Consider the following 22048-nt stretch of genomic DNA (forward strand, 5'->3'; position numbering starts at 1 on the left):
GGGACAGCCAGAGGGGCTGGGGAGAGAACAGGGACAGCCAGAGGGGCTGGGGAGAGAACAGGGACAGCCAGAGGGGCTGGGGAGAGGACAGGGACAGCCAGAGGGCTGGGGAGGGAGGACACGCAGGGGGGCTGGGGAGAGGACAGGGACAGCCAGAGGGGCTGGGGAGAGGACAGGGACACGCAGGGGGGCTGGGGAGAGGACAGGGACACGCAGGGGGGCTGGGGAGAGGACAGGGACACGCAGGGGGGCTGGGGAGAGAACAGGGACACGCAGGGGGGCTGGGGAGAGAACAGGGACAGCCAGAGGGGCTGGGGAGAGAACAGGGACAGCCAGAGGGGGGGAGAGGACAGGGACAGCCAGGGGGGCTGGGGAGAGGACGGGACAGCCAGAGGGGCTGGGGAGAGGACAGGGACAGCCAGGGGGGCTGGGGAGAGGACAGGGACAGCCAGAGGGGCTGGGGAGAGGACAGGGACAGCCAGAGGGGCTGGGGAGAGAACAGGGACACGCAGGGGGGCTGGGGAGAGGACAGGGACAGCCAGAGGGGCTGGGGAGAGGACAGGGACAGCCAGAGGGGCTGGGGAGAGGACAGGGACAGCCAGAGGGGCTGGGGAGAGAACAGGGACAGCCAGAGGGGCTGGGGAGAGGACAGGGACACCGAGAGGGGCTGGGGAGAGGACAGGGACACCGAGAGGGGCTGGGGAGAGGACAGGGACACAGAGAGGGGCTGGGGAGAGGACAGGGACACAGAGAGGGGCTGGGGAGAGGACAGGGACAGCCAGGGGGGCTGGGGAGAGAACAGGGACAGCCAGGGGGGCTGGGGAGAGAACAGGGACACCGAGAGGGGCTGGGGAGAGGACAGGGACAGCCAGAGGGGCTGGGGAGAGGACAGGGACAGCCAGGGGGGCTGGGGAGAGAACAGGGACAGCCAGGGGGGCTGGGGAGAGAACAGGGACACGCAGGGGGGCTGGGGAGAGGACAGGGACAGCCAGAGGGGGCTGGGGGAGAGAACAGGGACAGCCAGGGGGGCTGGGGAGAGAACAGGGACAGCCAGGGGGGCTGGGGAGAGAACAGGGACACGCAGGGGGGCTGGGGAGAGGACAGGGACAGCCAGGGGGGCTGGGGAGAGAACAGGGACAGCCAGGGGGGCTGGGGAGAGGACAGGGACAGCCAGGGGGGCTGGGGAGAGAACAGGGACACGCAGGGGGGCTGGGGAGAGAACAGGGACAGCCAGAGGGGCTGGGGAGAGAACAGGGACAGCCAGGGGGGCTGGGGAGAGAACAGGGACAGCCAGGGGGGCTGGGGAGAGGACAGGGACACGCAGGGGGGCTGGGGAGAGAACAGGGACACGCAGGGGGGCTGGGGAGAGAACAGGGACAGCCAGAGGGGCTGGGGAGAGAACAGGGACAGCCAGAGGGGCTGGGGAGAGAACAGGGACAGCCAGAGGGGCTGGGGAGAGAACAGGGACAGCCAGGGGGGCTGGGGAGAGAACAGGGACAGCCAGAGGGGCTGGGGAGAGAACAGGGACAGCCAGAGGGGCTGGGGAGAGGACAGGGACAGCCAGAGGGGCTGGGGAGGGGACAGCCAGAGGGGCTGGGGAGAGAACAGGGACACGCAGGGGGGCTGGGGAGAGAACAGGGACACGCAGGGGGGCTGGGGAGAGAACAGGGACAGCCAGAGGGGCTGGGGAGAGGACAGGGACAGCCAGAGGGGGGCTGGGGAGAGAACAGGGACACCGAGAGGGGCTGGGGAGAGAACAGGGACACCGAGAGGGGCTGGGGAGAGAACAGGGACAGCCAGAGGGGCTGGGGAGAGAACAGGGACACCGAGAGGGGCTGGGGAGAGAACAGGGACAGCCAGGGGGGCTGGGGAGAGAACAGGGACAGCCAGGGGGGCTGGGGAGAGGACAGGGACAGCCAGAGGGGCTGGGGAGAGAACAGGGACAGCCAGGGGGGCTGGGGAGAGAACAGGGACACGCAGGGGGGCTGGGGAGAGGACAGGGACAGCCAGGGGGGCTGGGGAGAGAACAGGGACAGCCAGGGGGGCTGGGGAGAGGACAGGGACAGCCAGGGGGGCTGGGGAGAGAACAGGGACACGCAGGGGGGCTGGGGAGAGGACAGGGACAGCCAGAGGGGCTGGGGAGAGGACAGGGACAGCCAGAGGGGCTGGGGAGAGGACAGGGACAGCCAGAGGGGCTGGGGAGAGAACAGGGACAGCCAGAGGGGCTGGGGAGAGAACAGGGACAGCCAGAGGGGCTGGGGAGAGAACAGGGACACGCAGGGGGGCTGGGGAGAGGACAGGGACAGCCAGGGGGGCTGGGGAGAGGACAGGGACAGCCAGAGGGGCTGGGGAGAGGACAGGGACAGCCAGAGGGGCTGGGGAGAGGACAGGGACACGCAGGGGGGCTGGGGAGAGAACAGGGACACGCAGGGGGGCTGGGGAGAGGACAGGGACAGCCAGAGGGGCTGGGGAGAGGACAGGGACAGCCAGAGGGGCTGGGGAGAGGACAGGGACAGCCAGAGGGGCTGGGGAGAGGACAGGGACAGCCAGAGGGGCTGGGGAGAGAACAGGGACAGCCAGAGGGGCTGGGGAGAGAACAGGGACAGCCAGGGGGGCTGGGGAGAGGACAGGGACAGCCAGAGGGGCTGGGGAGAGAACAGGGACACGCAGGGGGGCTGGGGAGAGAACAGGGACATGCAGGGGGGCTGGGGAGAGGACAGGGACAGCCAGGGGGGCTGGGGAGAGGACAGGGACAGCCAGAGGGGCTGGGGAGAGAACAGGGACAGCCAGAGGGGCTGGGGAGAGGACAGGGACACGCAGGGGGGCTGGGGAGAGGGACACCGAGAGGGGCTGGGGAGAGGACAGGGACACAGAGAGGGGCTGGGGAGAGGACAGGGACAGCCAGGGGGGCTGGGGAGAGAACAGGGACACCAGAGGGGCTGGGGAGAGAACAGGCTGGGGAGAGAACAGGGACACCGAGAGGGGCTGGGGAGAGGACAGGGACACCGAGAGGGGCTGGGGAGAGGACAGGACAGCCAGCGGGGCTGGGGAGAGAATATTTATCTATTAATATTTAAAAAATGTTAACTGCTCAGTCGACCACTTTCCAAGTCAAATCTGCTCTCACTCAGTGTTGTATGGTCTGATAAAAAATACCCCCAGATAAAAAATACCCCCAGTTTTCTGATGTTGTGGCTATTGTCATCAGCTCTAAGAAAAACACCTCCCCAAACTCAACAAGCGCAGAATAATGCCTGGGTGGAGGCGGTTGGGTCCACCTAAACTCATGTCATCCAAAATTGCAAGCTCTGATAGTTACAAAAAATGTGGAATACAAGTAGTCCGTTGTCTGCCCTACATACACAAACCAACAAGATCTGGGGATCTGAATGCATCTTAGAAATATAGAACCGTATACACACAGATACAATACTGTGAAATATCAACTCTGAATATTCATGGTAGCTGTTCTATAGACAGCTTTCCATGTTAAATGTGCCCTCATTCAGTGCTGTACGGTCCTGCCTGACAAAATGCATCCAGTTAAACGTTTTTTGATGTTGTGATCGGCTCTAAGGCAAGTGGGCTCAGACACTGAAAACGGTATGTTTTTCCAGTCAAAGGTTCCTCTCTGGATTGTACTGTATATATTCAGCCCCTACTGTATATATTCAGCCCCTACTGTATATATTCAGCCCCTACTCTTGCGATTACTTTAGGGCATGTGACAAATGTAAAAAAATAAATAAAAAGTCCTTCAGGTTTAACCAGACTTTTTTTTTTTCTCTCTCATTGAATCGTTTTTAATAACTTGAATTCAAAATTCAGATATGATCGCCTATGACCACTACAAAATTCAGATATGATCGCCTATGACCACTACAAAATTCAGATATGATCGCCTATGACCACTAGGGGACAATGCATTTCAATGTACCGCAGTCTTGACTACGTACCAGCTAGACGGCGCTCACCTTACTGCTGTCCCCGACCCACTCAGCAACAATGGTATTAGGTTCTCTGCTGTGTTCCTTTCCTCCATGTTCTCAGTACATGAGACTTCGAGTCCCACTTCTCATCAATGTGACGGGTCGTTGCAGTGATGTATGACAGCGTGTTCATAGACGTCCAACAATCTGTTGTTAACGCCACGTATGGTGTTTGAGAGATCGCGCTTTGTACTTGCAGAGCAATCATGCTACAATTTCTCCATCTGGGCCATCACAGTCTTTTGACGTGGCGTCTTGTTGTCTTCTGGTTCTAAGATATGCCATCAGGGTATTGAAGCCGACATCCATCCGTTGACGCGTAACAACTGCATCCCAGCCCCACCCGTCTTCACATCCCAGCCCCACCCGTCTTCACATCCCAGCCCCACTCGTCTTCACATCCCAGCCCCACCCGTCCATCCGTTGACGCGTAACAACTGCAGTCAGCTCTGTGGCTTTTCTATTTTACCGGGCAAGCCAGTTAATAAAGGTCTTACTCACATCGGCTACGGAGAGCGTGATCACACAGTCGTCCTGAACAGCTGATGCTCTCATGCATACTTCAGTGTTGCTTGCCTCGAAGCGAGCATAAAAGTAATTTAACTCGTCTGGTAAGCTCATGTCACTGGGCAGCTCTCGGCTGTGCTTCCCTTTGTAGTCTGTAATAGTTTGCAAACCCTGCCACATCCGACGAGCGTCGGAGCCGGTGTAGTACAATTTGATCATAGTCCTGTATAGACACTTTGCCTGTTTTCGTCGGAGGGCATAGCGTCCAGGTTAGAGACCCGCTCATTGAAATCAGCAGCTCTACCCTTTAGCTCAGTGCGAATGTTGCCTGTAATCCATGGCTTCTGGTTGGGGTATGTACGTACAGTCACTGTGGGGACGAAGTCATCGATGCACTTATTGATGTAGCCAGTGACTGAGGTGGTGTACTCCTCAATGCCATTAGATGAATCCCTGAACATGTTCCAGTCTGTGCTAACCAAAACAGTCCTGTAGTTTAGCATCTGTTTCATCAGACCACTTCTTTATTAGCTCGAGTCACTGGTACTTCCTGCTTTAGTTTTTGCTTGTAAGCAGGAATCAGGAGGATAGAATTAAACAGGTCAACATTCACAAGGTCGCAGGGCCAGACGGATTACCAGGACGTGTACTCCGAGCATGCGCGGACCAACTGGCAGGTGTCTTCACTGACATTTTCAACCTGTCCTGATTGAGTCTGTAATACCTACATGTTTCAAGCAGACCACCATAGTCCCTGTGCCCAAGAACACTAAGGTAACCTGCCTAAATGACTACAGACCCGTAGCACTCACGTCCGTAGCCATGAAGTGCTTTGAAAGGCTGGTAATGGCTCACATCAACACCATTATTCCAGAAACCCTAGACCTACTCCAATTTGCATACCGCCCTAACAGATCCACAGATGATGCAATCTCTATTGCACGCCACACTGGCCTTTCCCACCTGGACAAAAGGAACACCTACGTGAGAATGCTGTTCATTGACTACAGCTCAGCGTTCAACACCATAGTGCCCTCCAAGCTCATCACTAAGCTAAGGACCCTGGGACTAAACACCTCCCTCTGCTACTGGATCCTGGACTTCCTGACGGGCCGCCACCAGGTGGTAAAGGTAGGTATCAACACATCCTCAACATGGGGGCCCTTCAGGGGTGCATGCTCAGTCTCCTCTTGTACTTCCTGTTCACTCATAACTGCACGGCCAGACAACACCATCATTAAGTTTGCCAATGACACAACAGTGTTAGGCCTGATCACCGACAACGATGAGACAACCTAAAGGGAGGAGGTCAGAGACCTGTCCGTGTGGTGCCAGGACAACAACCTCTCCCTCAACGTGATCGAGACAAAGGAGATGATTGTGGACTACAGGAAAAGGGAGCACGCCCCCATTCTCATCGACAGGGCTGTAGTGGAGCAGATTGGTGTCCACATCACCAACAAACTATCATGGTCCAAACACACCAAGACAGTTGTGAAGAGGGCACGACAAAACCTTTTCCCCCTCAGGAGACTAAAAAGATTTGGCATGGGTCCCCAGATCCACAAAACGTTCTACAGCTGCACCATCAAGAGCATCCTGACTGGTTGCATCACCACCTGGTATGACAACTGCTCGGCCTCTGACTACAAGGCACTTCAGAGGGTTGTGCGTACAGCCCATTACATCAATGGGGCCAAGCTTCCTGCCATTCAGAACCTCTGTACCAGGCGGTGTCAGAGGAAGGCCCTAAAAATTGTCAGACTCCAGCCACCCTAGTCATAGACTGTTCTCTCTGCTACCGCATGGCAAGCGGTACCGGAGCGCCAAGTCTAGGTCCAAGAGGCTTCTTAACAGCTTCTACCCCCAAGCCATAAGACTCCTGAATAGCTAATCAAATGGCTATGTTTACTTAATGTTTACTTATCTATTTTTTACTGAACACTTTGTAAGCATTGTAAGTAAGCATTTCACTGTGAGGTCTACTACACCTGTTGTATTCAGCATTTCACTGTAAGGTCTACTACACCTGTTGTATTCAGCATTTCACTGTAAGGTCTACTACACCTGTTGTATTCAGCATTTCACTGTGAGGTCTACTACACCTGTTGTATTCGGCATTTCACTGTGAGGTCTACTACACCTGTTGTATTCAGCATTTCACTGTGAGGTCTACTACACCTGTTGTATTCAGCATTTCACTGTAAGGTCTACTACACCTGTTGTATTCAGCATTTCACTGTGAGGTCTACTACACCTGTTGTATTCGGCATTTCACTGTGAGGTCTACTACACCTGTTGTATTCAGCATTTCACTGTGAGGTCTACTACACCTGTTGTATTCAGCATTTCACTGTAAGGTCTACTACACCTGTTGTATTCAGCATTTCACTGTGAGGTCTACTACACCTGTTGTAGTCAGCATTTCACTGTAAGGTCTACTACACCTGTTGTATTCAGCATTTCACTGTAAGGTCTACTACACCTGTTGTATTCGGCGTTTCACTGTGAGGTCTACTACACCTGTTGTATTCAGCATTTCAATGTAAGGTCTACTACACCTGTTGTATTCAGCATTTCAATGTAAGGTCTACTACACCTGTTGTATTCAGCATTTCAATGTAAGGTCTACTACACCTGTTGTATTCGGCGTTTCACTGTGAGGTCTACTACACCTGTTGTATTCAGCATTTCAATGTAAGGTCTACTACACCTGTTGTATTCAGCATTTCACTGTAAGGTCTACTACACCTGTTGTATTCAGCATTTCACTGTGAGGTCTACTACACCTGTTGTATTCAGCATTTCACTGTAAGGTCTACACCTGTTGTATTCAGCATTTCACTGTAAGGTCTACTACACCTGTTGTATTCAGCATTTCACTGTAAGGTCTACTACACCTGTTGTATTCAGCATTTCACTGTAAGGTCTACTACACCTGTTGTATTCAGCATTTCACTGTGAGGTCTACTACACCTGTTGTATTCAGCATTTCACTGTGAGGTCTACTACACCTGTTGTATTCAGCATTTCAATGTAAGGTCTACTACACCTGTTGTATTCGGCGTTTCACTGTGAGGTCTACTACACCTGTTGTATTCAGCATTTCAATGTAAGGTCTACTACACCTGTTGTATTCAGCATTTCACTGTAAGGTCTACTACACCTGTTGTATTCAGCATTTCACTGTGAGGTCTACTACACCTGTTGTATTCAGCATTTCACTGTAAGGTCTACACCTGTTGTATTCAGCATTTCACTGTAAGGTCTACTACACCTGTTGTATTCAGCATTTCACTGTAAGGTCTACTACACCTGTTGTATTCAGCGTTTCACTGTAAGGTCTACTACACCTGTTGTATTCAGCATTTCACTGTAAGGTCTACTACACCTGTTGTATTCAGCATTTCACTGTAAGGTCTACTACACCTGTTGTATTCAGCGTTTCACTGTAAGGTCTACTACACCTGTTGTATTCAGCATTTCACTGTAAGGTCTACTACACCTGTTGTATTCAGCATTTCACTGTAAGGTCTACTACACCTGTTGTATTCAGCATTTCACTGTGAGGTCTACTACACCTGTTGTATTCAGCATTTCACTGTAATGTCTACTACACCTGTTGTATTTGGTGCATGTGACAAATAAGATTTGATTTGACTTATGGGTGGCTTAAGAGGGACTATTGGTGGATTAGCAATAGACTATTGGTGGACTATTGATAAACTATTGGTGGGATATTGATAGACTATTGGTGGGCTATTAATAGACTATTGGTGGGATATTGGTGGACTATTAATAGACTATTGGTGGGATATTGATAGACTATTGATGGGCTATTGGTGGACAATTGGTGGGATATTGGTAGACTATTGGTGTACTATTGGTGGGCTATAGATAGGCTATTGGTGGACTATTGGTAGACTATTGGTGGACTATAGATAGACTATTGGTGGACTATTGGTAGACTATTGGTAGACTATTGGTGGACTATTGGTAGACTATTGGTGGGATATTGGTAGACTATTGGTGGACTATTGGTAGACTATTGGTAGACTATTGGTGGGATATTGGTAGACTATTGGTGGACTATTGGTAGACTATTGGTAGACTATTGGTGGACTATTGGTAGACTATTGGTGGACTATTGGTAGACTATTGGTAGACTATTGGTGGGCTATTGGTAGACTATTGGTAGACTATTGGTGGGATATTGGTAGACTATTGGTGGACTATTGGTAGACTATTGGTAGACTATTGGTGGACTATAGACTATTGGTGGACTATTGGTAGACTATTGGTGGGATATTGGTAGACTATTGGTAGACTATTGGTGGGTTATTGGTGGGTTATTGGTGGACTATAGATAGACTATTGGTGGGCTATTGGTAGACTATTGGTGGGTTATTGGTGGGTTATTGGTGGACTATAGATAGACTATTGGTGGGCTATTGGTAGACTATTGGTGGACTATTGGTGGGTTATTGGTGGACTATAGATAGACTATTGGTGGACTATAGATAGACTATTGGTGGGCTATTGGTAGACTATTGATGGGTTATTGTTTGACTATATGAGCCAAAGCTAGAGGATGTTATACAATCAAATATAACATAAGTGATGAACTACAGGAACATGTGTCGGTCACTATAAAGACAACATAGAAACACACACAATAACATTTTGTTTTTATTATTCATTTAATATTTTGGTTGGAATTGAACACTTGCTAATACATACCATTGCACATTTCATATTTATAAATGTAGATCACGGCAGATCAAATACACGCTTTTGATGACAGTCTGGTCTTGTGATTTGTGCATATTTGAGGTACACTAATGGTTTGGTCAAGTTTACATAACTTAAATTGTAAAGCTGAAGATATCAAATGATACCTCCGTTGTAAAATACACCGTTATGGACTGTAGTCGCCATAGAAATAGAATCAAATAGAACATGTTTCATACATGCCACATTCATACACATACTAATGCATTGACAGATGATCAATAATACTAAATTATATTATTCTCTGTGAAGCACTTCATTCAACTAGACTCATAACATTTGAAAAATAAAGAATACATTTCCAAAACCACTAAAGGCTATATTATGAAAATTGTCCTGTACAAAGAGTTTGTCTCTTTACCAGGATTGGGGTCGATTCCATTTAAATTCCAGTCAATTCAGAAAGTAAACCAAATTACAATTTAAAAATGGTACTCATTGTAAAGCATTTTGAAGAGTATTGGAATATAAATGTCTGTGTACAATCTCTGAATGGGCTGGAATTGAATCGACCCGGCTCTCTACTGCCCCAACGAGTGTCTCGAAACCAGTTCCATGCCATGATTCTGATTTTGGAGATGCACAAGTCCGTAACTTCTCAGTCACTGCATATGGAAAGGTGAATCCACTGCAGTCACTGCATATGGAAAGCTGAATCCACTGCAGTCACTGCATATGAAAAGTTGAATCCACTGCAGTCACTGCATATGGAAAGGTGTGTCCACTGCAGTCACTGCATATGGAAAGCTGAATCCACTGCAGTCACTGCATATGGAAAGGTGTGTCCACTGCAGTCACTGCATATGGAAAGGTGAATCCACTGCGGTCACTGCATATGGAAAGGTGAATCCACTGCAGTCACTGCATATGGAAAGTTGAATACACTGCAGTCACTGCATATGGAAAGTTGAATCCACTGCAGTCACTGCATATGAAAAGTTGAATCCACTGCAGTCACTGCATATGGAAAGGTGTGTCCACTGCAGTCACTGCATATGGAAAGTTGAATCCACTGCAGTCACTGCATATGGAAAGGTGAATCCACTGCAGTCACTGCATATGAAAAGTTGAATCCACTGCAGTCACTGCATATGGAAAGGTGTGTCCACTGCAGTCACTGCATATGGAAAGTTGAATCCACTGCAGTCACTGCATATGGAAAGGTGAATCCACTGCAGTCACTGCATATGAACATATTGACATTTGACACATATTTAGAGGTGCATTTTTACTCAATAAGAAGGTACGTAATACGTGGTTGTTGATAATGTACATATGACGTATAAATACAAACAGTCAAAAAGTATCAAACTATCTACCGTTTTATGTATTGTTTTTGAAAACCAAAAAAACCATCTCTGTGTTATAACTGTAAGGGCTCCCACACAGAGCTAACGGAGGAGTGCCTGGTTTTGTACAGCTTCACGCCTGCACCTCTACCACTCTGACGCACCTTCCCTATTGAAACGTGTCGAGTTGGCTTCGTCCTTTGACTCTGCATTGCTCAGTGTGAAAGGTTCCTAACGTCTCTGGGTAAATACATTGTGTCGTGGGACTATTTGGTCTACTTGTCGGCCACCACCTCAGATATATCCTCGGGCCGGACCGACTTGACTGTTGACTCCATGTTGGTGATCCTCTGTTTGATCTTGCCCTGGCTGGATGTGAACTCAGCCATGATCTTGGCCAACTTGGACGTCATGATTTCCATATTACTCTCCAGCCTGAGGATCTTCTCCTCCATGTCCTTGGGGTCGGCACCTGCATTAGCGATTTCCTCATCGATCATGTTGTCCTTCATCAACGTAGCCTTTCCCTTCTCTTCCAGGATCTTCTTGGCTTCGGGATACTCGGTGAGAGCCTCCATAAGGTCGTCTTTCGACAGGGCGAAGAGGTCAGAGTAACCCACGCTCCTGATGTTGGCCGTTCTCCTGTTGCCAGCCTTGGAACCCTTGATGCCTAGGATACTGATATCTCCGAAGTACGCTCCGTCGCTGAGCACACACCACTGTGTGACCCCGTCTTCCGCAACCACAGCTAGCTTCCCCTCCTTGATGATGTACATCTCTCTGCCGATGTCTCCCTTCTTACAGATGTAATCTCCTGGGGAGAACACCTGAGGCTGCAGCTTCATCACCAACTCAATAAGCAGCCCAGCCTCGCATTCCTGGAAGATTTTCACTTTCTTCAGGGTATCCAGATGGACGTCGATGGCGATCTCGGCCTTCAGCTTGTCCGGCAAGTTCTTCAGCACCTCCTTCTCATCGCAGGTCTTCTTCTCCGTCCAGAGGTAGTCGAACCACTTAATGACCCTGGCCTCCAGATCCTTGGAGACCTTACGGAACTGCATGTATTGCTTGATGGAGTCGATCTTAGCCTGGAAGTCCGCACGGTTTTTGTTCATGTTGGAGATCATGGCGCCAACATTACCGACAATGGTGGCGAAAATCAGCACGCCGATGAGGAAGTCGCCGACCACGAAGAGGTACTCAAAGTCCCTGACGGGGGGCGGGGTTTCTCCGATGGTGGTCAGGGTCAGAGTCGACCAATAGAGACAGTAGATGTACTTCCTGGAAAGGCGGCCGTGCTCAGGGTGACTGATGTTGGGGTACACCCAGGTGTCGGACCCGAACCCGATGGTCTTGGAGATGGCGAAGAAGATGCAGGCGTTCCAGTGGATGATGATCAGGATGTAAAGTACCAGGTTACTGATTCTGAAAACGTTGGGGAAGCTGGTTCTGGTTTCAGTGCGGTCGAAGAACTCAAAGAGGCGGTTCATCTTTGCGAGCCGGTTCAGTCGGAGCTCGGGGTAGTTGATGCCCACTTTCAGAAAAAGCAGGTCTGTGGGAATCATTGAAATGACGTCCCATTTGAACTGTTCCGTTTGTCTGTATTTGTCCAGAAGCTTTTGTTTGTCTTTCACAAGCAGCCCCTGTTCCAAATAACCTGTTAAGATAATGAAGAGAAAATGTAATTAGTGATAATCAAAAAGAAATCAAATAATCACAAACAAAAGTTAATTCATTTTGACTGCATGGAAGTGTCTACTGCCTCTCTTGCTTGACAAATCACAAATGATCAAAGAAACCCCTACTTGCGTTGGTTCAAATCCACACCGGTCTTCACACCCCAGCCCCACCCGTCTTCACATCCCAGCCCCACCCATCTTCACATCCTCGCCCGCCTTCACATCCCACCCCCACCCATCTTCACATCCTCGCCCGCCTTCACATCCCAGCCCAGCCCGTCTTCACATCCCAGCCCCACTCGCCTTCACATCCCAGCCCCACCCGCCTTCACATCCCAGCCCCACTCGTCTTCACATCCTCGCCCGCCTTCACATCCCAGCCCCACTCGTCTTCACATCCTCGCCCGCCTTCACATCCCAGCCCAGCCCGTCTTCACATCCCAGCCCCACTCGCCTTCACATCCCAGCCCCACCCGCCTTCACATCCCAGCCCCACTCGTCTTCACATCCTCGCCCGCCTTCACATCCCAGCCCCACCCATCTTCACATCCTCGCCCGCCTTCACATCCCAGCCCCACCCGCCTTCACATCCCAGCCCCACCCATCTTCACATCCTCGCCCGCCTTCACATCCCAGCCCCACCCGCCTTCACATCCCAGCCCCACCCGTCTTCACACCCCAGCCCCACTCGTCTTCACATCCCAGCACCACTCGTCTTCACATCCCAGCCCCACCCGCCTTCACTTCCCAGCCCCACCCGTCTTCACACCCCAGCCCCACTCGTCTTCACATCCCAGCCCCACCCATCTTCACATCCCAGCCCCACCCGCCTTCACATCCCAGCCCCACCCGCCTTCACATCCCAGCCCCACCCGCCTTCACATCCCAGCCCCACCCGCCTTCACATCCCAGCCCCACTCGTCTTCACATCCCAGCCCCACCCGTCTTCACATCCCAGCCCCACCCGCCTTCACATCCCAGCCCTACCCGCCTTCACATCCCAGCCCCACCCGTCTTCACATCCCAGCCCCACTCGTCTTCACATCCCAGCCCCACTCGTCTTCACATCCCAGCCCCACCCGTCTTCACATCCCAGCCCCACTCATCTTCACATCCCAGCCCCACCCGCCTTCACATCCCAGCCCCACTCATCTTCACATCCCAGCCCCACCCGCCTTCACACTACGTTCCCTCTATCTGTCTCCCTGCTCATCCCGGTCTATCAAACTGGAAAAATACCTCGTGTGTTTTTAGAAGAAGAACCTCACCTGTTCTAGACCTGACGAATGTGTCTGCGTAGTAGACTACGTCTGAGGTGTAGTCCAGGACAATCCACAGCATTGTGTATGTGTTCTGGAGTTCGTTAAAACATGCCCTGTGGGACGACAGAACAACAGTCAACAACAATATACGACAAACGTTCAACAAACGTTCAACAACAAAAATCAAACGAACTGTACTGTATGAGAACAAACCTGGTCACTAGCATCATCAGGTTGTAGAAACATGGTGCTGCAATGATGGTGAGCCACGTGTAGTATTTGTCTGTTGATGGGTCCATGATCCAAATCTCTTTCCTGAAACATGACCGCACGGTTTTCAATCAAATCAAATCAAATGTATTGATAAAGCCCTTCTTACATCAGCTGATATCTCAAAGTGCTGTACAGAAACCCAGCCTAAAACCCCAAACAGCAAGCAATGCAGGTGTAGAAGCACGGTGGCTAGGAAAAACTCCCTAGAAAGGCCAAAACCTAGGAAGAAACCTAAAGAGGAACCAGGCTCTGAGGGGTGGCCTCAATCACAAAGGGGTTAGTATTTCATTATAATCAAGTGACAAGATTGACCACCATCTTGCATATACAATAAATTATAACGGAACATTTGTTAATGTCTGTTCTGACATTGTACAATCAATGGCCACCATGTTCAATGTTCCCGGTGATAAAACCCGGGAAATGGTAAAACAAAGGCTACCCTTCTCTCCTGTGTGTGTTCTCACCGACACCCACGTAGTGTTACTCTCCCACCCATCCAACCAGAGCGGAGCTATTTTTTATGTTCGTGTAGCATGTTGTCAGGCGTGCCTTATCCTTCTCATCTTGGGGCAGACGACCCATCAGACTACAGTCATACTTACGGTGGCTCCTCCTTCTTCTTCTCCTCCTTCTTAGGCTCTTCCTTCTTAGGCTCCTCCTTCTTAGGCTCTTCCTTCTTAGGCTCCTCCTCTTCCTTCTTAGGCTCCTCCTCTTTCTTCTCATCTTCTTGCTCTTCCTGTTTTTTCTCCTCTTTCTTTATTTCGTCCTTGTCATCTTTTTTGCTATGGATAATGGATGTTTATGTTTCATGTTGTTAAGGACTAAGATGATCTATAGGTGACTTTCTAGGGTCTTTTTGGCAGACTATTGACAGACTATTGACAGACTATTGGTAGACTATTGGTAGACTATTGGTGGACTATTGGTGGACTGTTGGTGGACTATTGGTGGACTATTATACTACAATATGAGCCAAAGCTCGAGGAAAGGTCGCTACAGCAGGGTTACCCAAATCTCATTTTATTTGCCCCCCCCCCCCCAGGGGATTTCAGATCATTTTTATTTAAATTAATCATTTTGTTGTTGGACATGAAAGAATGTAAAATCACTAGGAAATCAGCTCAAAGTTATTTTAATTTAGAAAATCTGTTCCCATGTAGTCCCACGCATAAATGAAGCCATATGTGATCGTATCCCAATGTAATCAAGGTAGCAGATTATTCTGTTATCGTCAAATACTATATCTGATTGGGATTCTTGTGGTCAATTTGCAGTGTACTATATATTTATTTATAACTATGTTCTAGTCCCCCCGACCATCCTACTCAAGGAAAATCGGCATATGCCTGAATGTAATTGTGGACCCCTGTTCTACAGAAACAGTGACAGGTCTATTATATCCAGGCTGAAACAGTCCCAGAGTGTTTCAGAGGGCATTACCGTATGTGAAAGTGCAGGTCTATCATATCCAGGCTGAAACAGTCCCAGTGTTTCAGAGGGCATTACCGTATGTGAAAGTGCAGGTCTATCATATCCAGGCTGAAATGGTCCCAGAGTGTTTCAGAGGGCGTTACCGTATGTGAAAGTGCAGGTCTATCATATCCAGGCTGAAACAGTCTCAGAGTGTTTCAGAGGGCATTACCGTATGTGCCCTGTAGGTGGCAGCACCACTACTGTTTATGTTCACAATACAGTTCACTCCTCATGAGAATAACTTTATATTGACATAAATATAAAATGGTATAGTTCAACCATTCACTGAATGTTGAATAAGGAGTAGAAGAGTTTATACTTAATTTTAGATGTATCTTTTTGACATACAATATAACCAGTAGTCTAACCAGTATAATCAAGATCAGGACTGTCTATAGAACTATTATGTCTATGGAACTATTACAGTACAAACAATGATAACGTGTCTTCTCATTCTATAGTTGCAACTAAAATACAACTGGAGCAAAATACATACCGAGGCTGCTATTGACATAGCATATCTTTATTATCCATAGTCATACAAGCTTATCTATGTCTAAAGAACTATTACAGTACCAGAGGGCAATAGGTACACCTATAGTATCTTTGCAACACTCAGGATTTACACCAATCACACCGAACTACAGGGCAAATGTCTACCACGGACGAACACAATCGACAGAGGATCTTACCGTCTACGGTCATACACGCTTCTATGGATCTACAACTATATACATACCAGGATTTACAGTGTACCAATAGGTTAAGACCTTCCAGTGTCCTCTATAAACTAGTGTCGAGGGCTACTTTCTACTTCCTCTCTAAAGAGCTACATTCTACTTCCTCTCTAAAGAGCTACATTCTACTTCCTCTCTAAAGAGCTACATTCTACTTCCTCTCTAAAGAGCTACATTCTACTTCCTCTCTAAAGAGCTACATTCTACTTCCTCTCTAAAGAGCTACATTCTACTTCCTCTCTAAAGAGCTACATTCTACTTCCTCTCTAAAGAGTTACATTCTACTTCCTCTCTAAAGAGCTACATTCTGCTTCCTCTCTAAAGAGCTACATTCTACTTCCTCTCTAAAGAGCTACATTCTACTTCCTCTCTAAAGAGCTACATTCTACTTCCTCTCTAAAGAGCTACATTCTACTTCCTCTCTAAAGAGCTACATTCTACTTCCTCTCTAAAGAGCTACATTCTACTTCCTCTCTAAAGAGCTACGCTCCACTTACTCATCTGTGTTGTTGCAGTTGTTCATATTGTACATAGCCAGCGGCCATTGACTGACTTGGCTTGAGAGGGAAAAACAGGGACAGATTGGCAGTGTTAGTTAAATAATTACTCAAATTGAGCATAATGTCATCAAAATTGATAATTTTTATTCAAATTGAGCTTAATTTAATTCAAATTGAGCGTAATTTAATTCCAGTTTTCTCTGCTGATGTATTCGAATGCTGCTGAGTAATCTTAAGTTAAGATATTAAATCACAGGTCTATTCAAGTCATCTTAAGTTAAGATATTAAATCACAGGTCTATTAAAGGATATTCAAAGTTAGAGATTTTAGGTTTGTTTTCATTTAACCTTTTATACAGGTTAGACCCGCTGAGATCAGAAAATCTCTTTTAAAAGAAGAGAGACCTGTCCAATCTGTTTTTAGGGTTCACTCATCAAGACAGCTTTTTTTCGTTGAGTATAAAACTGCTAAATTCTGGTAACAGGTTTTCCATAAATCCCAGGTTGGGTTGGAAGATTCCCGGAATGAGGACAGAAGAAGCAGAAAATCTGTGAATCCTCCACAACAAAAATAAAATCAGCATCATTTTGCAATCCTAGTTCACCATCCCCATCTCTAGTCCAGACTTACTTCCTCTTGCGGACTCTGTCGGGGTATCCCTGTGACCGTGCGTTGCTCTCTCTGCTGGAGACCTCTTTGAGCTCAGGGGTCCTGAAGCGTTCCAGGTCCGGTCTCTCCACCTCGCGGTGCATCCTGTGAGAGGCCCAGGTCCGCAGCATGAACAGGAAGTGAGAGAGCCTAGACAATCAGGTAAAACAACAACATAACACACACTGTGTCTACGCTGCCGCTGGCTACGTCCCAAATGTCTCCCTATGAAGCACTGCATGAACACGAATGACTGAATGATATGGGTGAGATGCAGAGACATTAAACCAGTAGATACTGATAGCACTGACGCCATCCTCGTATGGGGCAGCAGCAGCGTAGCGGTTAGAGTGGAGGGGCGGCAGCGTAGCGGTTAGAGTGGAGGGGCGGCAGCGTAGCCTAGTGGTTAGAGTGGAGGGGCGGCAGCGTAGCCTAGTGGTTAGAGTGGAGGGGCGGCAGCGTAGCCTAGCGGTTAGAGTGGAGGGGCGGCAGCGTAGCGGTTAGAGTGGAGGGGCGGCAGCGTAGCGGTTAGAGTGGAGGGGCGGCAGCGTAGCGGTTAGAGTGGAGGGGCGGCAGCGTAGCGGTTAGAGTGGAGGGGCGGCAGCGTAGCGGTTAGAGTGGAGGGGCGGCAGCGTAGCGGTTAGAGTGGAGGGGCGGCAGCGTAGCGGTTAGAGTGGAGGGGCGGCAGCGTAGCGGTTAGAGTGGAGGGGCGGCAGCGTAGCGGTTAGAGTGGAGGGGCGGCAGCGTAGCGGTTAGAGTGGAGGGGCGGCAGCGTAGCGGTTAGAGTGGAGGGGCGGCAGCGTAGCGGTTAGAGTGGAGGGGCGGCAGCGTAGCGGTTAGAGTGGAGGGGCGGCAGCGTAGCGGTTAGAGTGGAGGGGCGGCAGCGTAGCGGTTAGAGTGGAGGGGCGGCAGCGTAGCCTAGCGGTTAGAGTGGAGGGGCGGCAGCGTAGCCTAGCGGTTAGAGTGGAGGGGCGGCAGCGTAGCCTAGCGGTTAGAGTGGAGGGGCGGCAGCGTAGCCTAGCGGTTAGAGTGGAGGGGCGGCAGCGTAGCCTAGCGGTTAGAGTGGAGGGGCGGCAGCGTAGCCTAGCGGTTAGAGTGGAGGGGCGGCAGCGTAGCCTAGCGGTTAGAGTGGAGGGGCGGCAGCGTAGCCTAGCGGTTAGAGTGGAGGGGCGGCAGCGTAGCGGTTAGAGTGGAGGGGCGGCAGCGTAGCCTAGCGGTTAGAGTGGAGGGGCGGCAGCGTAGCCTAGCGGTTAGAGTGGAGGGGCGGCAGCGTAGCCTAGCGGTTAGAGTGGAGGGGCGGCAGCGTAGCGGTTAGAGTGGAGGGGCGGCAGCGTAGCCTAGCGGTTAGAGTGGAGGGGCGGCAGCGTAGCCTAGCGGTTAGAGTGGAGGGGCGGCAGCGTAGCCTAGCGGTTAGAGTGGAGGGGCGGCAGCGTAGCCTAGCGGTTAGAGTGGAGGGGCGGCAGCGTAGCCTAGTGGTTAGAGTGGAGGGGCGGCAGCGTAGCCTAGTGGTTAGAGTGGAGGGGCGGCAGCGTAGCGGTTAGAGTGGAGGGGCGGCAGCGTAGCGGTTAGAGTGGAGGGGCGGCAGCGTAGCCTAGTGGTTAGAGTGGAGGGGCGGCAGCGTAGCCTAGTGGTTAGAGCGTTGGACTAGTAACCGAAAGGTTGGTGGATCAAATCCCTGAGCTGACAAGTTAAAAATCTATCGTTCTGCCCCTGAACAAGGCAGTTAACCCACTGTTCCTAGGCCGTCATTGAAAATAAGAATTTGTTCTTAACTGACTTGCCTAGTTAAATAAAAAAATTGAAAAAGAATCCTCTGGAAAACTCCTGGTGGCTCATGTATTTTAATATGAAAGGTGCTATATTGCTGAATGGGACTGAATTGCATAAGAAAATCACTAAGGATCATGGTGAATGTGGCTGTAACTAGCAAAGGATCATGGTCGGTGTAGTCGTTTTCATCCTGCCTGAGTGAGTCTAACAGGCCTGTGATTGGTGGTCCTGTGTGACGACAAATGTAGTAGTCAGAATGGCTCACCATTTCATTAAATATCTCCATTGGTCAAGAATTCACCGTGGGGATCGAACTTGATCATAATAAACCACATTTAGAGCCCAAAACAGGGGTCTACATTTTTGGGTTTGATCGTAATTTACATATGCTTTCTAGGGCAGACCAGGGCTTTTGGCACCGCTAGGTTGCTATGCAATAGCAGACCAGGGCTTTTGGCACCGCTAGGTTGCTATGCAATAGCAGACCAGGGCTTTTGGCACCGCTAGGTTGCTATGCAATAGCAGACCAGGGCTTTTGGCACCGCTAGGTTGCTATGCAATAGCAGACCAGGGCTTTTGGCACCGCTAGGTTGCTATGCAATAGCAGACCAGGGCTTTTGGCACCGCTAGGTTGCTATGCAATAGCAGACCAGGGCTTTTGGCACCGCAAGGTTGCTATGCAATAGCAGACCAGGGCTTTTGGCACCGCTAGGTTGCTATGCAATAGCAGACCAGGGCTTTTGGCACCGCTAGGTTGCTATGCAATAGCAGACCAGGGCTTTTGGCACCGCTAGGTTGCTATGCAATAGCAGACATGGGCTTTTGGCACCGCTAGGTTGCTATGCAATAGCAGACCAGGGCTTTTGGCACCGCTAGGTTGCTATGCAATAGCAGACCAGGGCTTTTGGCACCGCTAGGTTGCTATGCAATAGCAGACCAGGGCTTTTGGCACCGCTAGGTTGCTATGCAATAGCAGACCAGGGCTTTTGGCACCGCTAGGTTGCTATGCAATAGCAGACCAGCAGGGCTCATGACCACACTAGTGAGAGGGTGCGACACTGCGAGGTGGGGGATACCTGGCCAGGGCTCCTGACCCTGTGAAGGAATCTCTGTGAGACTCTGGCTGTCTGCTGGTTAACACGGAGACAGAACCCTGAATCTCTGACGAGGTGTCATCACACTCTGAGTTGGACCTTAAAGAAATAGGAGATGGAGAGTGGTCGTTAGAGAGAGAGAGAGAACATGACAGCAGTGACATACAGTATGGGTACTGTTGACCAGAGGACACAACAGTAGTACGCTATATAGGGAATGGGGTGCCATTTGGGATTGCTACTGTAGGGAAGAGTGGGGTAAGTTGAACCAAAAGGGGTAAGTTGAACCAAAAGGGGTAAGTTGAACCAAAAGGGGTAAGTTGAACCAAAAGGGGTAAGTTGTTGTTTCTAAGACACAAAATGAATCATTTGACCAAATATGTAGGACGAGGTCATCATTTTCAAGAAGAAACCACATGGGGGGAAAAAAACTGCTTTTCACCAAGTCAAAATGTATTTATTGTGTTAGAGATTTCATTATGCTTTTATCAAAACCAAAGTAGATACTTTTTCAAATGTGTTCTATACATCAGTTGGGGTCTCTATCCGCTTTAATATGAGGTCTTATACCTAGCATGAAAGGGCATTATTGTAGCTCTGTGTGACCTAATATAGTGTTTGTTTTGAGGAAAGTTGAGCTAATGTAAATGTTTTCTTCCCAGGCGTAATTCAAGGCGTTATCGCTGGGATATGAGGTCACAACAGGGCCTGTGTTAAAAGTGTTTCAAAACAGTGTTTGGGAAATAAAGATAGACATGGTTTTAAAAGGTAGTGGTAATATTTCCTTCAGTACAGAAATGTGTAGGATTTACCCCACACCTGGGTAAGAGACCACTTTTTTTGGGGGGGGGGGGGGACAAGCTGTTTTCAAAAGTGTAATGTTGACATGAATTCTGATTATTATTTCTAGGGATACACATTATCCTGAAATTTAAGTAGATATCTTTGTTAGAAAGATTTCTGTATTTCCCTTTATGGAGTGATGCTGGAGGCAAAACATTGCTCAATTTACCCCAGTCTCCCCTACACGTACAGTACACTGTCCACGTGTCTCAATCCACAAGGTAGACAGCAGGCAGCTGTTTTTGGATTGAGACACAGCCTAAATGTTCATGCACCACATACTGAATTCACGGAGCTCAACCTAAACGGTTTTGATTCGGTACGTCCAAAATGGCACCCTATTCCCAGAATCCTTTGGGCCTTGATCAGAAGTAGAGAACTATATAGGGACTAGCGTGCCATTTAGAAGGCAGAAGCTCATTGGCTCTCAAGCGTTCTGTAGCGACCTCTGACCTGGGGGTTCCGTTCTCAATGGAGTCCAGATTGTCATTTGGCGTGCAGAGAGATGGCCGTTGCCGCGTCGTTGCCGGGTAGGACTGGTCTGTGCAGATCTTTGCCATGCTGACTCCTAAGGTTCTGCTGGCCAGGGGCCTCCAGCCATCCAACAAGACACTGTAGAGGTCAAGGGGTCATAGACCACAATCAATCAATGACATGTATTTTATGAAGCCCTTTTAACATCAGCAGTTGTGTCACAAAGTGTTTTACAGATACCCAGTCTAAAACCACACAGTGCTTTACAGATACCCAGCCTAAAACCACAAAGAGCTTTACAGATACCCAGTCTAAAACCACACAGTGCTTTACAGATACCCAGCCTAAAACCACAAAGAGCTTTACAGATACCCAGTCTAAAACCACACAGTGCTTTACAGATACCCAGCCTAAAACCACACAGTGCTTTACAGATACCCAGCCTAAAACCACACAGTGCTTTACAGATACCCAGTCTAAAACCACACAGTGCTTTACAGATACCCAGCCTAAAACCACAAAGAGCTTTACAGATACCCAGTCTAAAACCACACAGTGTTTTACAGATACCCAGCCTAAAACCACACCGTGTTTTACAGATACCCAGCCTAAAACCACACAGTGTTTTACAGATACCCAGCCTAAAACCACACAGTGTTTTACAGATACCCAGCCTAAAACCACACCGTGTTTTACAGATACCCAGCCTAAAACC

At 49.5% G+C, this 22048-nt stretch overlaps 2 protein-coding genes across 4 annotated transcripts in view; one reads left to right on the forward strand and one right to left on the reverse strand.

The window, feature by feature from the left end:
• Positions 1-22048, forward strand: part of nme7 (NME/NM23 family member 7) — a 1076771-nt gene that overhangs the window by 44963 nt on the left and 1009760 nt on the right. The window lies entirely within an intron of this gene.
• LOC120053592 (cyclic nucleotide-gated cation channel alpha-3-like) lies at positions 10852-21419 on the reverse strand. 3 transcript variants are annotated; one of them, XM_039000728.1, is made up of 7 exons: positions 21313-21419; positions 19999-20115; positions 17135-17257; positions 14396-14575; positions 13731-13832; positions 13524-13630; positions 10852-12233 (listed from the first exon to the last, which is right to left on the reverse strand). In XM_039000728.1, the coding sequence occupies exons 1-7, from the start codon at positions 21417-21419 to the stop codon at positions 10852-10854; spliced, it is 2118 nt and encodes a 705-aa protein (XP_038856656.1). The 3 variants fall into 3 exon arrangements, with proteins under 3 accessions (XP_038856656.1, XP_038856658.1, XP_038856657.1); XM_039000730.1 differs by lacking the exon at positions 14396-14575; XM_039000729.1 differs by lacking the exon at positions 14396-14575 and having other exon boundaries at positions 17135-17302.

The sequence above is a fragment of the Salvelinus namaycush genome, chromosome 9 (genome assembly GCF_016432855.1).
Source record: "Salvelinus namaycush isolate Seneca chromosome 9, SaNama_1.0, whole genome shotgun sequence".
Classification (NCBI taxonomy): Eukaryota; Metazoa; Chordata; class Actinopteri; order Salmoniformes; family Salmonidae; genus Salvelinus; species Salvelinus namaycush.